The sequence below is a fragment of the Mastomys coucha genome, unplaced genomic scaffold, assembly GCF_008632895.1.
Source record: "Mastomys coucha isolate ucsf_1 unplaced genomic scaffold, UCSF_Mcou_1 pScaffold23, whole genome shotgun sequence".
Taxonomy (NCBI): domain Eukaryota; kingdom Metazoa; phylum Chordata; class Mammalia; order Rodentia; family Muridae; genus Mastomys; species Mastomys coucha.
The window spans coordinates 66958900-66974526 of NW_022196906.1; the positions used below are offsets into that span (position 1 = coordinate 66958900).

Sequence of the window (15627 nt, forward strand, 5' to 3'; positions counted from 1 at the left end):
AAAAAAAAAAAAAAAATCCTACAACTAAACATTATGTATAATAACTAAAATTAGCTATGTCTTGATTTTTAGAAAGCTCATATGGAAAGTTTCATATCATAACCAGCTTTTGTGACTTTACTTTCATTACTGAGAATTGTCTTCTTCAAATACTTTTAGCATTCAGGACTCCATGATATACTAGCTGTATTTGTCTCCATGCCCCAAACATTTTTTAGTTCTGTGAATCTAGGGTATGGCAGTTTAGCTTTGAGAAAGACTAGTTTTAACCAACTTAGGAAGTTTTCATATAACCTGATACATCAAAGCATGTATCATTCACCTTCCTCCTGTAATGTTGACATGGTAATGAAATGAGTGATTTTGGTTAAGAAACAAATGACTATTAAACATGTATCTAAGCAGGTAAATTGCATGGGAAAAGTTTAAATAGCCAAATCTTAGTCTTAAGGCTTTTTTCATCTCTTTTTAAATTTTTGTTTTGTTAAGATAATGTTTATGGGCTGGCGAGATGGCTCAGCTGTTAAAGGTGCTTGCCGCCAAACCTGACGACTTGAGTTCAATCCCTGGAACCCACGTGGTGGAAGGAAAGAGCCGACGTTCGCAGGTTGTCCTCTGACCTCCACAAGTGCACTATGGCATTCACACCCATACATAACACATACACTAAACAAACAAATAATCTACTTTATAAAAAAATGTCTACTTTTCTAAACTTTTTAGAATATCCACCATAGGCTTTCACTGTTCTCCCAGATATTTTATCAAGCATAGTTATACATGGTTTGGCTGTAGTTGAAAACATATAATTGTTTTTGCTGTTATTTTGTAATAAATAAGCCATCTTTTTTTTTTCATTCTCTTCTAGTATTGCTGTCCAGACATGATAAATAACTTTTTGGGATTGACTAAAACTGACAATTTAAATTCAGCAAATGAAGCTAAGACTCTTGACTCAGAGAAAGGAAAATTGATAATGTTAGTTAATGACTTTTATTATGGAAAACATGAAGGAGACGTCCTGGAAGAACAGAAGACTCATACAACCTTTAAGTGCTTCAGTTGCTTAAAAGTTCTCAAAAATAATATTAGGTATATAAATATGTATTTTTATTTCAATGAAAGTGGGAATACCAGAGATGTAACCATTGTGCCTGTATCATACACTCTTGTCATTCTAGATGAACAATTTCAGTATTGCTGTATTTTCATTCTCCTCTTAAGTCTGTTGCTTTGTCTTTCTTTTGTATGACTTAAGAAAGGACAGATTAATTTGGAACAAAACGAACTTATTTTATCTTTTGGTAGTGATCTGGGAATTTAATTGTGTATTTTTTATTTTCATATATCTCTTAATATAGTGATTTCTTCCCAATATAAAAAGAACTTCTCCAGAAGTTGGCAGATAGACCTCTTCCTTATTAATACTATTTGATGATCAGATCTGCGTTATATTTATCATGTTTGTATTTTATGTAAAATATATTCTTTATCAGTGATGAATTAATTCCAGGAGATGTGTTTTAATTTTAAATTAAAATTAGATATTTCATTCTCAAAATTTTAAAAATTGTCTATATAAATGTTTTAAATTTTAGAAATTTATACTTTGTAATCTTCTAGTAGCATATGTTATAAAAATATCACCTGTAAGACTACCAGATGATGGTTTTCATTTATTATGTAGTCTAAAATTTATATTTTATTAGACAAGACTTTTCTACCCTTCATTAAAAACTTTCAAACATTCATCACAAAATTAAAAGTTTGACCTTGTACCCTTGTCCCTTTACTTCTCCGCACACCTCTTTACTTGTTTCGTTGTTTAAACAATCTGAGTTTTATAAAAATTAATTAAGCTGTTGATAAAAACTGATTTTTTTAAATGTATATTTCAAAATAGGTTACATGCATGAGTATACTTATTTTAGAATGGATGTGGATCAAGTTTGGGGAGAGAGTGAGAATATAATTAAAATATACAAAACTTGATCTCCAAAAAGACAAATTAAAAGAAGATATTGTCTACAAATACACATGCATATCTTTTACAATTACTAAAATCCTTTGCAAATTAGCATTTTATACACCAGCAGTTATCCTCTTGTGCCCCTGAGTTCATTCACTGTGACTTGTGTGGCTTGCTGCCACAGTGATGTTCACAGGCTTCTTTGTACATTCCAGAGCTCTTATACTCCTCCACTCCTTCAAGAACTAATGCACCCAGTATTTTTTTTTTTTTTATGTAATACTGAAGCAGCATTGAAGTACACCTCCACCGCCTAGTCCCATATTGCTATTACTGTAAGATTCAGTCAGGAGAAAGGTTAAATGTGTACAAGTAGGTTTCACGGTCTTTGTTAACTTCCTTGTTAAACATATATACTGCAATTTATTTTAGCAAAAGTATCGTTTGTCTTTTACTTTTGAGATTAGCCCATTTAATATTCAACATGAAAAATAACTTTTTCTAGGACATTAGTTCCATTTGTTTCTATTATTAGAGTATTTAGAAAATTTAAGCATATTACCTTTGATAACATATAGAAACTGAACATTGAAAGCTATTACTTGGGAAATGTACCCTTAATGGTAAATACCTCATGACAAAGGAGTTAAAGATAGAGTATTTTGTCAGTAAAATTTGGGAAGGCAATTTTTTTGTTGTTTATTTTGCTTTAGTTTTTGAGATAAGATCTCACTATATAGACTTGGCAGGCCCAAACAAAACCCAGAGATCTACCTTCCTTGACTCCAAAGTGCCAGGACAGGTGTATGCAACCATTCCTGGCCTTGCAGTTGTTTATAATTTATATAATAATGTGTATAATGGTACAAAACATATCAAGATTTCTATTTGACTTCTCATACAGATTTTTCATTACTGTTTTCTCCCCTATTGGGTATCAATAAAAACAGATCATTGTAAGAAGTTCCCATATATTATCTTGAGAACTATGCATTCCAGTTATATAACTTTTATAAACATTTAGAGAAATCAACCAGGTAGTTAATACATTGCTTTATATAAATATACTTTAGTGCTTTAAGGGGTGAGCTCAAAATTTACTGGCTCATGCTCTTTTGCTTACATGCAAATATTTAACCAAGACTACGGTTTTCTTTAAGTTTTTTTGTAGAGCTCATGTTAAAACCAAAGGGGAAATAAAGACACTTCAAAGTGTATTACAATTTGCTTTGAGGAGATATTGTTCTTTAGAGATAGGAAAAAGAGATAGATGTCACAGCTTTCATGATGTCTGTTCTCTCAGTTGATAACATTTTCATATAGTTTCATACTTATTTCCTTTGAAGCCTCCAACTGAATGATTTTATTAATAAATTTCAGCCAAAAGCTTCAATAAGCTTTTTAAAATAGCTATCCCCATTTATACCAACCACACTTTTACTGAGGGTCACAGTTCTGTTCATAAGTAACCTTGTAGAGATGCTGAAATAGCAGAGTGTAAAACTGAAAAATGTATATTGCCTTACAAAGGGCACAGTCTGCAAGACAAAATGAACAGTTTATGCTAACAATAAACAGTATCACTAAATAAATGGAAAGTTCTTGTACTTGTAGCCATTAAAACTTACTATATGCACTTCAAAATAAGGATACAAGTAAAAATACTACTAGCTAGAATTTATTGTTTATCTTTAGGGTCTTAAAGAATTTCTCCATGACTCTAGCTACTTTTGCTGATAGGATTCTCTTTCTTTCAGTATTGAATTTTAAAATGGTAAATAGTACTTCACATAGCAAAGGAGACTTATTTTATCTAAAAACAGTCATCTGAAAGTAGTGACATTTGAAACAAAGATGATAAAAAGTTATCTACTTAGCCATTTGGGATCATTATTTAGGATGTGCAGTTTCTTAGAGAAGGACTCTAGGTTTTGAGAAATAATTCACTTTTTTTTTTAATAGTGGGTTCAGATATTGGTGGGATCTTCTTTGAGTTTTTAATTTGAATCTTTCCGCCTGTTGCCATTTGCAGGTTTATGAACCACATGAAGCACCATTTGGAGCTTGAGAAGCAGAGCAGCGAGAGCTGGGAGAAGCACACCACTTGCCAACACTGCTACCGGCAGTTCCCCACGCCCTTCCAGCTGCAGTGCCACATTGAGAGCACCCACACGCCTCATGAATTCTCTAGTGAGTTACACTGCATTTCAGGGTCCACTGAAGCTCAGCAAATCTTGACAAAACTGTTACAGAAATAAGAACAAGAAATAGACATTGAATTTTGGGGGCAAAATTGCAAAAGCTAACTTATTCTAAGCTTCAGTTCAAATCCCAGATGTGTGTCTTGGTGTAGTAGCTATATGAGTTCAGGCAGGTTATTTGGTACTGAGACACTAGGATAACAGACATGTCTTTGGGGTAGTGCTAAAAGAGGAATTGCACTGAGTTATGTATATGGATGGCTGCTCAGCACCTCTAATACTGCCACTTCTGCTGATACAATTGTTGACATTGTTATCCAAAATGAGCTTTTATTGTTTATATATCAAAATGTTGTAATAACTTTCTTCCTTTCATCTGTAGCCATTTGTAAAATCTGTGAGCTATCATTTGAAACTGAACAGATTCTTTTACAACATATGAAGGATAATCACAAACCAGGCGAAATGCCGTACATATGCCAGGTACATCATGTTTTATGTTAACTGCTTGTTGTTGTTTGGTGTTAAGAATTGTAGGTATTAGATAAGTTGGTAGCAGTTTCTTTAGTTAAAGGACCAAATTTTTTTTTTTTTTTTTTTGCGGGGCGGGGTTCAAGACAGGGTTTCTCTGTCCTGGAACTCCCTCTGTAGACCAGGTTGGCCTTGAACCCAGAAATCCACCTACCTCTGCCTCCCAAGTGCTGGGATTAAATACATGCGCCACCACTACCTGATTAAAGGACCAAATGGTAAGCATTTAGTTTTAGAGGTGTTAACATTCTCTATCACAGCTAGTCAGCTCTCCCTTTGTGGCAAGTCAGCAATGACAGTAAGGGACTAATGGGTATATCTGTGTTCAAATAAAGCTTTATGGCTCTCAAATTTTGAATTTTATATAATTTTTATATATAGTGAAATATATTGGTGGTGTTTGTTTTGTTTTCTGCCATTTAGGGAAAAAATGGTAACTAAAATCAAAGTTCCTCCTATTTAATTTACTAGTGAAAAGTCTCTTAGCACAACTCATACATTATACGAGGGGAAGACAGTGAGCTAGATTTGGCTCAAAAGCTGTTGTTTGTTCTCAAACACTAGAAAGAGAAGATCCCTGACCAAAAAATAGAGTAGATTTACTTTACCCTAGACAGAATACTATAGCCTTATGACCCAGGAACAAATGCTTAGTTATGTAGAGCCCTATCAAGTGCTTTGGGACAAGTATTTCTTCAAAATTTGAAGGAGTAGAAAAGCAAGAGAAAGATGAATTGCTACTGTAATAGTTTAGAGTCAATATATATAATCTGAGGGACAATGTTGCTTTACATAGAAATAAAATATTTTATAGGACAGAAGGTTTAAAGTTTCAAATCAAGACAGGATGGGATGATAAGTAATGTGATAAAAATAAAGGTACCTGTTTTATTTTGGCAAGCAGTCTTTAGCTTTGAAAGATCGCCTTTTTCTGCTTTTTGGTGTCTAACTTCTTACATGAATAGGCATCAGAGCTGGATTGAAAGTATATTTGTAGTTGCAAATCAGTTATAAAATTTCCATTTAAACATAACCTTTTTATTTCTAGGTTTGCAATTACAGATCATCATTATTTTCTGAGGTAGAGTCTCATTTTAGAACATCACATGAAAACACTAAGAATTTGCTATGTCCGTTCTGCCTCAAAGTTATTAAAATCGCCACACCCTATATGCATCATTACATGAAGCATCAGGTGAGATTAATAATTCTCATTTTTTCATGTTACCTGATTATCACTCAGAATATTGTTTGGTTTTCAAAGGAAATGGATTTGATCCACGTATGAAGCATGTACTGAATCACTTGTGAAACTTTCACTTCTTCCCTTACTTCTTTTCTATTGATACTTTGTCTATAAACAGTTGACAGGACTTAAAAACGGCAAGAAATAGGAATCATAGGATTGAGACAGAACAGTGGCTAATAAAATTTGGGAAAGATTGAACACTTTAGGGTCTTGGTAGATAAGGGAATGATTTTGAAATACTCTCTCGAGGAGGTTAAAACTGGCATTATGATAAGGCATGTCATTATTGACATAGACCCATGTATAAAACATGATGAAGGAAACAAGTGTTCAGTTAATACAGCAGGCCATAGCTTGTTTCCTGTATGATGTTTGCTAGCTTAGCTATTTAATTTCTGGCACTTGTTATTAGTTGGTGAATCTTCCTTGCATTTCTGATGTGATGCTTATTGGATCTTTTCTTGGAGCAATTAAACCACTCTTTGAGCTGAAAATGTTGCTGCAGCATTGATACCTGTCTTTTAGTAGCAGTGCTTTTGTTGGAATCAGAATGCCATCCATGTCTGCACTGGATCTGATGGTGGTGTCAGGTTTTGCTAGCTCACTGAAAAGCTTAGTGCATATGTATGTTATCATGTCTGCACACCAGGTATGTCCTATTGTAACATACTTGTCTGTCAGGTTCAGTTAATCAGGAAATTAACTTATAGGGGTTTTGGTTTGGTTCAGTTTTTGATTTTTCGAGACAGGGTTTCTCTGTGTAGCCCTGGCTGTCCTAGGACTTGCTCTATAGATCAGGCTGGCGTTGAACTCAGAGATAAACCTTCCTCTGCTTCCCAAGTGGTGGGATTAAAGATGTGTACCATCACCTCCTGGCTAACTTGTGTTTTTAATTGGTAGAGAACAGGAAAGTAGAATTTTCCAATAAATTTTGGGTCAGCAATATTGTTGAGTGTGATTCTACAGATCTTTGAAAAATTCCAGCAAGATCTTCTATTCTGGAATCTCCTTAAACATTGTTCCATTGGTTTTTCATATGATTTTTTTCCTCCAAATTCGTTACTGGTATATTTGATAAATACCAAGTTTACAAAATTAAAGAGTTTTATATATTAATGTAGAATTTCTCAGAACTTAGCAAAAACATAGTATACATCCTTTTCTAATTTACCTGGCCACCAGACCCTTTATTTGAGTAATACCTATTATTGAATCTTTATAAACAGAATTCAGGAAATACTATCCATACTCTTTCATCTTTGGGTTTTAAGTTTAAAAAAAATTAAAATTCAAAAGAGTATATATAATAAAATGTCTTATTTTATTACGAGGCTTTGAATCTTTGCTCAAATATATCACCTACTTCTGGAGTGAGATACAGATATAAGAATGAAAGATAATCAAGGTATATTATATTAACCCTGCATATAAGCTGTCTAATTCATTAACTCTTCACAACTAGAGTTGTCTTAACTTGCCCACGTTTCAGCATTGTTGTTTGTTTGTGGGATAGACAGCAACCAATAGGAGACAAGCTGTTAATCAGAAGAATAAAGAATCCTTCAGTGTACCTATAACTTGAGTGTTTATGAAAAACTGGAAATCATAAGTAAGAAGATGATAAACTTGAAACTGAATTTATATTACTCATATACTGTTAGATTCTAAGAACAGTTAATTCTGTGCCTTTAATACTTTTGAGGACCTTAGATATTATTTTTTTTCTTGAGAAGATTGCATTATATCAAGTAATATTAATATTTATATATTTGTGTGTGTGTGTGTGTGTGTGTGTGTGTGTGTGTGGTATATGTTTGCACAGAGGCAAGAAAAGGGCATTGTGTGTTCTTCTCTGTCAGTCTACCTATTTATTTCTTTGAGGTGAGTATTTCCCTAGAACTGAGGCTTTCTTAGCTAGACTGGAAGTTAGCAAGCTCAGGGGGTTCTCCTATCTCTGCCTCACTCAGCTGGGACTGTAGGTATGTGCATCATGTTATATAGTTGCTGGTTCTCATCCACCGTACCATCTCTCTAGCCTCCATGACAGCTGAGTTTAGAACCAACAACGCAGCTTATATAACTGTTGTTTTTTGAAAGAGTTTGTCATGTAGCCTAGATTGGTCTTCAGCACTTCATTCAGCGGGAAGAAAATTTCAAGGCATCCAAGGACATAAGTGGAAGAAAATTTCAAAATTTATCACAGTGAGGACCAGTGTGGTAATGATTCCTGGAGATACAAACGAGAGGTTTTATTAATATATTATATGTGAGGTGTGAGGGCATAACCATTTTTGTCCTAAATGGTTACAAGAATTTTTCATATTCTAAACTAAAGAAAAGACCAATGAGAGGGTGGAAGCAGGGAAGTAGACATAAAATCTAACGTTCATTTTTATTCCTGCCAATTTGAAAAGTATATTAGATATCAAGGGTTCTCATTGCTTTGATAAAACACAATGACCAAAGCAACTTCCAAAGTGTTTAATTGGACTTACAGTTTCAGAGGGTTGAGTCCATGATGGAGGAATAGCATAGGAAGCAAGCAGCAGGTTTGTTGGCTGGAATACCAGCGCTCAAATTTTGATCCACAATAGGAGGTATAGAGAGAGAAAGTGACAGAGAAAGACAGACAGACTTGAAAGAGACTGCATGCCTGCTCATGTAAACCACAAGGGATAATATTAATACATGAGTATATGGTATCTAAAGTTACTGACTGAGATGTTAGTTATAGAGAAAAACATTTCTGGTCAATAAACTCATGTGAACAGTCTTACTAGCCTGTTTAGTTTCTGGTTTTTAATCGCATTTTCTGTTTTAATTTATTCTTTTTGAGTACACAATAAATGGATTTGTATTGTTTGCATTTGTAAAGACAGTCTAATGTACCACGCTTATAAACTAACCTTAAGATGAAGCTAGAGCTTTAAGATCTTAGTCTATACTGCTTTGAGCATTGTAACAGTTGCCTATTCTTTACAATATTTTTTTAAAAATTAAAACTTTTAAAAACTCTGTGTGGATGTTTGCGTGTATGTAAGTCTGTACATCATGTGTATGCTTGGTACCTGTGGTGGACACAAAAATACTTCTGTTTGGTCCCCTGGAACTGCAGTTATAGATGGTTGTGTACCACCATTTGAATGCTGGAAATTGAACTTGGGTCCCCTGGAAGAGAACCCAGTGCTTTAAACTGCTATGTCCCCTCTTTTAAAATAATATGTTGACATATAATATTGAGGCATACACTGTAATAACTTGGGACAGTTATATAGTGTGTAATAAAAGATCACAATATTTTCCCCAGTCCCTTTACCACTGCTTATACTCAGTAATCATGGGTGACTAATGGCAACCATGTTGGACAGATAGCACAGCCACAGAATATTTTCCAATTACAAGAAGTTTATTGAATAACACTGTTTTTTTTTAATTGTCCAGGTAAATTTTATTTTGTTTTAAAGAGGTCATTTTCTCCACTTATTGACCGATGGAAAATAGCAAAAATTTTAAAATAATATTTAAAAAATTTATATGTATGTCTGAGGTTATATATATATGATGGGAATTGAACTTGAGTCCTCTGGAAAAGCAGTATGACCCTATAACTGCTGAGACATCTCTCCAACCCACAAATAACATTATTTTCTACATAAAAAAAATTGTGTAACTAATGTAATAGTACCAGGTCTTTAATCACTTGGCTTATAACTAAAAACATTTCACATCATAATTACTATAACGATTTTATCTGTCTTGGTTTCCCCCCCCCCACACACACACACACTGTTTTAAGGTGTTTATTATAGAAAGGCAGAGAGGGGAAGAAGTATAGAGAAGTAGAGGCCAGCCATGGCCATGTGGGGTGGCGGGGAGCAAGAGGGTAAGAGAGAAACAAGAGAGACAAGAGTTCTGTCTTGGTTTTTTGAGACAGTGTCTCACTATATAGCTCTAGCTATCCTGGAACTCATTCTATACTCCAGACTAGCCTCAAACTCACAGAGGTCCACCTGCCTCTGCCTCCTGAGTACTGGGATTAAAGGTGTGTCCCACTTTGCTGGCTAGGATTCTCATTAGAACCTGTTTATACAATTTTCATAATTTAGTTTGTTTTAAAGAGTTATGGTTGTTTTGCTTTCATGTATGCCTGTGCACCACATGCGTGTACTGCCTGCAGAGGCCAGAGAGGCTCCCCTAGAACTGGAGTTACAGACAGTTGTTAGCCACCATTTGGGTGCTAGCAATCAAACCCAGGTCCTTTGGAAGAGTAGCTATACTCTTAACCACTGACTATTTCTTCAACCCTCATTACCTCATAGCAGATAATCTTGAGATCCAATACTAATAAATGTTTTAAAAATGAGATAATTCTTTGATCTTGTTTTCTTGGTTTTGTTTTTTTTATACTAAAGAATCATTAAAACTAAATTCAGAACTTAGGATTTATGGCTATAGAAATTATTTTCCTTTTTTTTTTCTAATAGAAAAAGGGAATACATCGTTGCACTAAATGCAGACTACAGTTTTTGACATGCAAGGAAAAAATGGATCACAAGACTCAACATCACCGAACATTTGTAAAACCCAAGCAACTAGAAGGACTTCCCCCTGGAACAAAAGTACGTTCAAGTTCATGGTATTCTGTCATTTGTAGAACTAACTCCTGCCTAGTTCCTTCTGTGGAACAAAATATCTTAGAAAATGACTTCTTATTTTCATTAAGGCTAATTTTAGATTTTACTGCTTTTTGAGAAAGAAAAGCATGTTTTGAGTTCAGTGTTGGATGTATTCCTTCATAAAAAGTGCAATTAAAGTTTTAATTCCATTGGTCAGTGGGTTATTTCAATACTCTATGGCTATTTGAACTTTGCTAGTTAGTATATGTATTAGTTTTAATAGCTGTATGCTAAGCTCTTTGATATCAGGAATTATTCTTTCATTTATCTCTGTACCTCTAGCTTTTTTAGAATGCCTAACGCTACAGGTTCCCAGATGTTTCTTGAAGTTGTTATTGCTGAGTCTACTCTCAACAAAGCAAATTTTGCTTCTGGACAGCATTGTGAGCAAACACTTGTCTGACTGTAAAGTGATGATTATAATTTACTGTTCCCTTTTTGCCTTATGTAAGTCTGTTTTCTCTGACTTCCTTATATACAGTCAGCTCTTGAATATTTGCTCCAGTGGAGGGAAAACAGAGGCATGGATAATCCAAAGTGAAACAATCCCCAAAACATTTATATTTGCCTTTGGGTACTTACCTTTGAATGTGGGTATGTCTTTTATTTGAATTGACTAAATAATATAAAGCCATGCTCTGAAGACTTAGAGCAAGAGGAGCTAGCCAGCATCCCTCCCTGCAATGCATTCATTTCTTGCTGGGACTACACATGCAGAATCCTAATGTAAGCAGTGTAGTCCTCTCTCATCTCTTCCTATGGTAGTAGTAATAATATTAATGATACTAAATGCTTTTCTAGCACCTTAGAATAGCATAATTCTAAGTGTACTTTTTCATATAGTCTTACTTAATTCATACAGCAATAAACGTACTAGAGTCCATATTACCCTGTGTAATCAATTTGAAGAGGCTTAAGATTCAGTTACTGTTGTAGCTAGGAAGGCAGATTAAACCTCTGGATTCTTTTGATTCTTGGTCAAGTGTTTTTGCACATTACACAAACATATGAGTTAGCAGGACTTCATCACTGGCTATTCCTCAGATGTGAGAGGATAGAGTCAGATATTAATGAAAATGTTGGGAGGTAATTGCATTTTCATTGTCAACCAACAGATATAACAGGATATTTTATGTTTCTGAGCAGTAAATAATAAACCTTACTAGTTCTTTTAAGGACTTTTAAATGTTATGTTCTTCTTATAGTATAGTGAATTGATACAACCACTTGCATAAATCCTAGGCAGTATGCTCCAGAAAGAACAAGTCACTCTTGCTATAGATAATAATTTGACACTATAACTTTAAAGGGTAACAGGCCTTTTTAGTTTATTCTTTTTAGTCTTTATTACTTATGATTTAGGCTCTATGGGAATAACTTTTAGTCATATCACAGCATAAATATAACTGAAATGTGATCTTATATTCATATAATTTCTATTAATCTTATTAATAACAATGTTAACATACAACTGATTATGATATCAATTAATATTTTAAATGAGCTAATTCATTTAATTGGTTGAACATTTAAAGCAAATAGATGGCTACACCCAGTTACTTTATCTGTGCTTCTAAAAAACACTTAATATTCAGCTTATTTTATATAGTGATTAATTTTTTTAAGGAAAAAATTTTCTTCCTTTTTAAAGGTTACCATTCGAGCCTCAGTCGGACCTCTTCAATCAGGATCTTCAGTTACTCCTTCTATCAGTGCCAGCACATCTACCCTCCAGCTCTCGCCTCCAGAGACTGAAAATGTAACTGCTAAAAATCTTGTGAAGTTGAATACAAGTACACCAAATACAACCATATCTGATCCCAGCAAAGCTAATGAGATCAAGTCTAATGGAAGTAAATCTAAAAACAAGTCAAAAGTCTCCAACATGCCGAAGAAACAAAGCACATTGTCTAATAGTAATCAAAAAAGTAAAGTAAACACAGCACTAAGGAACTTAAGGTAATGCCTTACCTCTGATACATATTCCTGGTTAAACTCAAGTATAGCAACGTGGTATTTACTAGTATCCCTCTCTTGACTCAAAATATCTTTTTTATGTCTCCACAAGGTTACGTCGGGGTGTTCACGAGTGTATTGAGTGTTCTTCTGAAATAAAAGATTTTGCAAACCATTTTCCTACGTATGTCCACTGTAGTTTTTGCAGATATAACACTAGCTGTAGCAAAGCCTATGTAAATCATATGATGAGGTAAGATGAGTTCAGTGGTTTGCCTATAATAATTACAATTGAAAAAGCTTTTATTTTGAAAACAAATTGTCGGTATTAGAAGCCTTGTTTTCTGATATAACAAAGCAAATCAAGAAATTACCGTATATAATGGTTAATTAAGCTAACGAAATTAAAATAAATTTGTTAGAGGAGTAATTATTCTTTTAGACTTATTTTTCCCCTGAAAATGGTTATTTTAAACATAAATTAAAATGTTTTAAATTTATTTAACTGACAAATTTATTTAAACTTATTTAACTGTGTATTCTCATGGTTGTCATTCTCTTCAAATCAAAGAGATTTGAATTTAAGGATTTTCAGAGATGCTAGGAACTTTATTGATTTTGTTTCTCATTCCCCCATTTTCTCTGTAATCCATCAATTTCTCAGCCATCTGTCTGCCCATATCTAAAGCTGTATGTGCTTACATCTATTCAATGAATGTTGTGGTGGTTCTTTGGAATTTTTTCCAATATTGGATTTATTCTGCATTGCGTATCCATCATTTGCTTTATGATAAAGTAATTCTCATGAGCCACTTGTGGATAATATTATTATTATTATCATCATCATTATTATTGTTATTATTTGTTGTGTCTGTTATTGTTACTGGTATTGTTGAACATGTTATTCTTCAAGGGCAGATTTTTTTTAACTATGTATTTTAAGATTTTGTTTCTATTTATATATATGTATGTATGTATGTATGTATGTTTGTCTGTCTGTCTGTCTGAGTCTATGCCACATGTGTATGGGTGTCTGTGGAGATCAGAAGAGGGTGTTGATTCCTCTGGAGCTAGTTATAGGTAGTTTTGAGTGCTGAGAACTAAACCTGGGTCCTCTGAAGAGAAACAAGCACTATGGATTTTTATTTTTAAAGACTAGTCAAAGTTGTCCTCATTTAAATGATCCTTATAGATTGTTTATTCAGATTGCTTATTCAGAATGCTCTGGTGGGTTTTGTTTGTTCTTGTTTTTCTAAATAGAATTCATGTGTATCTAATTTTCTCTTAGGTCATAGGTCATATCCTGGCTTTCATGTTGCTTTTTGATTATTGTCAGGTACTGCTTTCAAAGGTCATCCTATCTTTTTAGGTGGCTTCAGTACTTTTCCCAATTTTCTGTCCTTGATCATCAACCTGGTCTCCTGGTACCTGCCATATATAGTTCCAGCACTTACATCAATGTTTAATTCCCCTATCTTAGCTAATAGGACCATTTGAATGCATGCCTATGCTTCATTTCTTTGAATTCCCACTAGTCTATGATGTTCAGCAATTGTTATCATCAGGGTCATTTTCAATTCTGTTGTGTTTTCTCATTTACTCATTAGTCATGCTCACTTGACATGTTTGAACCCTTTCTCTTTTCCCCTTTCCTTTGTATTATGTTCAGTTCTGAAATATACATGAAATTCATACCAATCTCACTTTATAATATAAAATTTTAGTGTGTTTATGTTTTTGTGTGTGTGTTTGTGTGCATGTGTGTGTGTGCATGCATGCACATGTCATATGTACTAGGGAGCTTTACTAAGGTTATTCACAGCAGCTTGGGGGATATAATCAGTCTTCTTATTTTTGTTGAGGATTATTTGGCTGTCTGAGCTCATTTGTGCTTCCAGATGTAGCTTAATATTTTTTTTTTCTGTTTGGGATTTAATTGAATGTGTATATTTCTTTGGGTCAAATGGCCATTTCACAATATTAATTTTTCCAGTTTATTAGCATGCAAAGTCTTCAAGTTTCTCCCTTAAGTATTTATGTTTTACAGTTTTTATCAGAGGGGCCTATGAGTGCCTTTGTTATGGGAGTCCCACGGAGGCTTTTGTATATTTCTTTAAGGCTGTTATGTTAGGAAGATTATTTCAATGCCTGATTTCTTTTTTTCTAGGATGTTTCCTTTTTTTTTTTTAAACTTTTGTTTCACTGTGTAGCCCAGATTTCTAAATACCTTGTCAAGTAATGCAGGTGCTGTTGTGTGTGACTTCCCTTTTAGAAATAACTGTAGTAACCCAGCCCTGATCTTTTAATACAAGACAGAATTAAAAGGGAGTACACAACCTGTGGTCGTATGGCTAAAAGCATAGTTAGTGACCTTTTCTGTTCTGTGTTGAGGGAAGCATTGTTCTAATTTAAGAGTCCTTATTTTCATTTTGCTGCTGGTAATCTCAAACACATGTATTGAAATATTTGACTATAAACATAAAACAGCAGACTTTAGCTCAATTTTTGAAATTAAATTAAATTATTCCAATCCCTTCCTATTTCTGTAAGCATAGTAAGACTTAGTAGTATAACATTATTGCTAACCATTCATAATTTAGTGAAAATATATCAGCAAAAATTTAAATTTGTTTTCAATGCTTAATAGTTAAAAATTTAATTTAATGGTTTAAATGAGGTATTGATCATGAATATGTTTGGGGAAATAGATGTCTATAGAGAATATAAAAAAAGACTTTCATAATATGAGATTCTGTTCCCAGTACCCATGTGGCAGTTTATAAACTTCTGTAACTTGTGTTCCTGGGGACTCAGAGTTGTCTTCTGGCCTCCATGGGCACCATGTACATTAATGTACAGACATACATATACACAAAATGCTCATTTACATAAAATAAAAATTTAAAACAAAACAAGGATTCAGTCACATATTGTGGTACGTACTTTTAGTTCCAGCTACTCACAGGTTGAAGTGGAGGGCCTCTTTGGCTCATGTTTTGAGACCAGTGTATAGAAATCCCATTTTGGGAGGAAAGTGAGGATTAT

At 33.8% G+C, this 15627-nt stretch overlaps 1 protein-coding gene across 4 annotated transcripts in view; it reads left to right on the forward strand.

Moving 5' to 3' along the window:
- The window catches only part of Znf280d (zinc finger protein 280D), an 86568-nt gene that overhangs the window by 41024 nt on the left and 29917 nt on the right, over window positions 1-15627 (forward strand). For all 4 annotated transcript variants that reach the window (XM_031345618.1, XM_031345619.1, XM_031345620.1 and 1 more), the window contains exons 10-16: window positions 869-1092; window positions 4002-4159; window positions 4553-4653; window positions 5750-5896; window positions 10435-10569; window positions 12278-12585; window positions 12695-12835. In XM_031345618.1, the coding sequence (XP_031201478.1) occupies window positions 869-1092; window positions 4002-4159; window positions 4553-4653; window positions 5750-5896; window positions 10435-10569; window positions 12278-12585; window positions 12695-12835 (1214 nt within the window). The remainder of the gene's footprint in view (window positions 1-868; window positions 1093-4001; window positions 4160-4552; window positions 4654-5749; window positions 5897-10434; window positions 10570-12277; window positions 12586-12694; window positions 12836-15627) is intronic.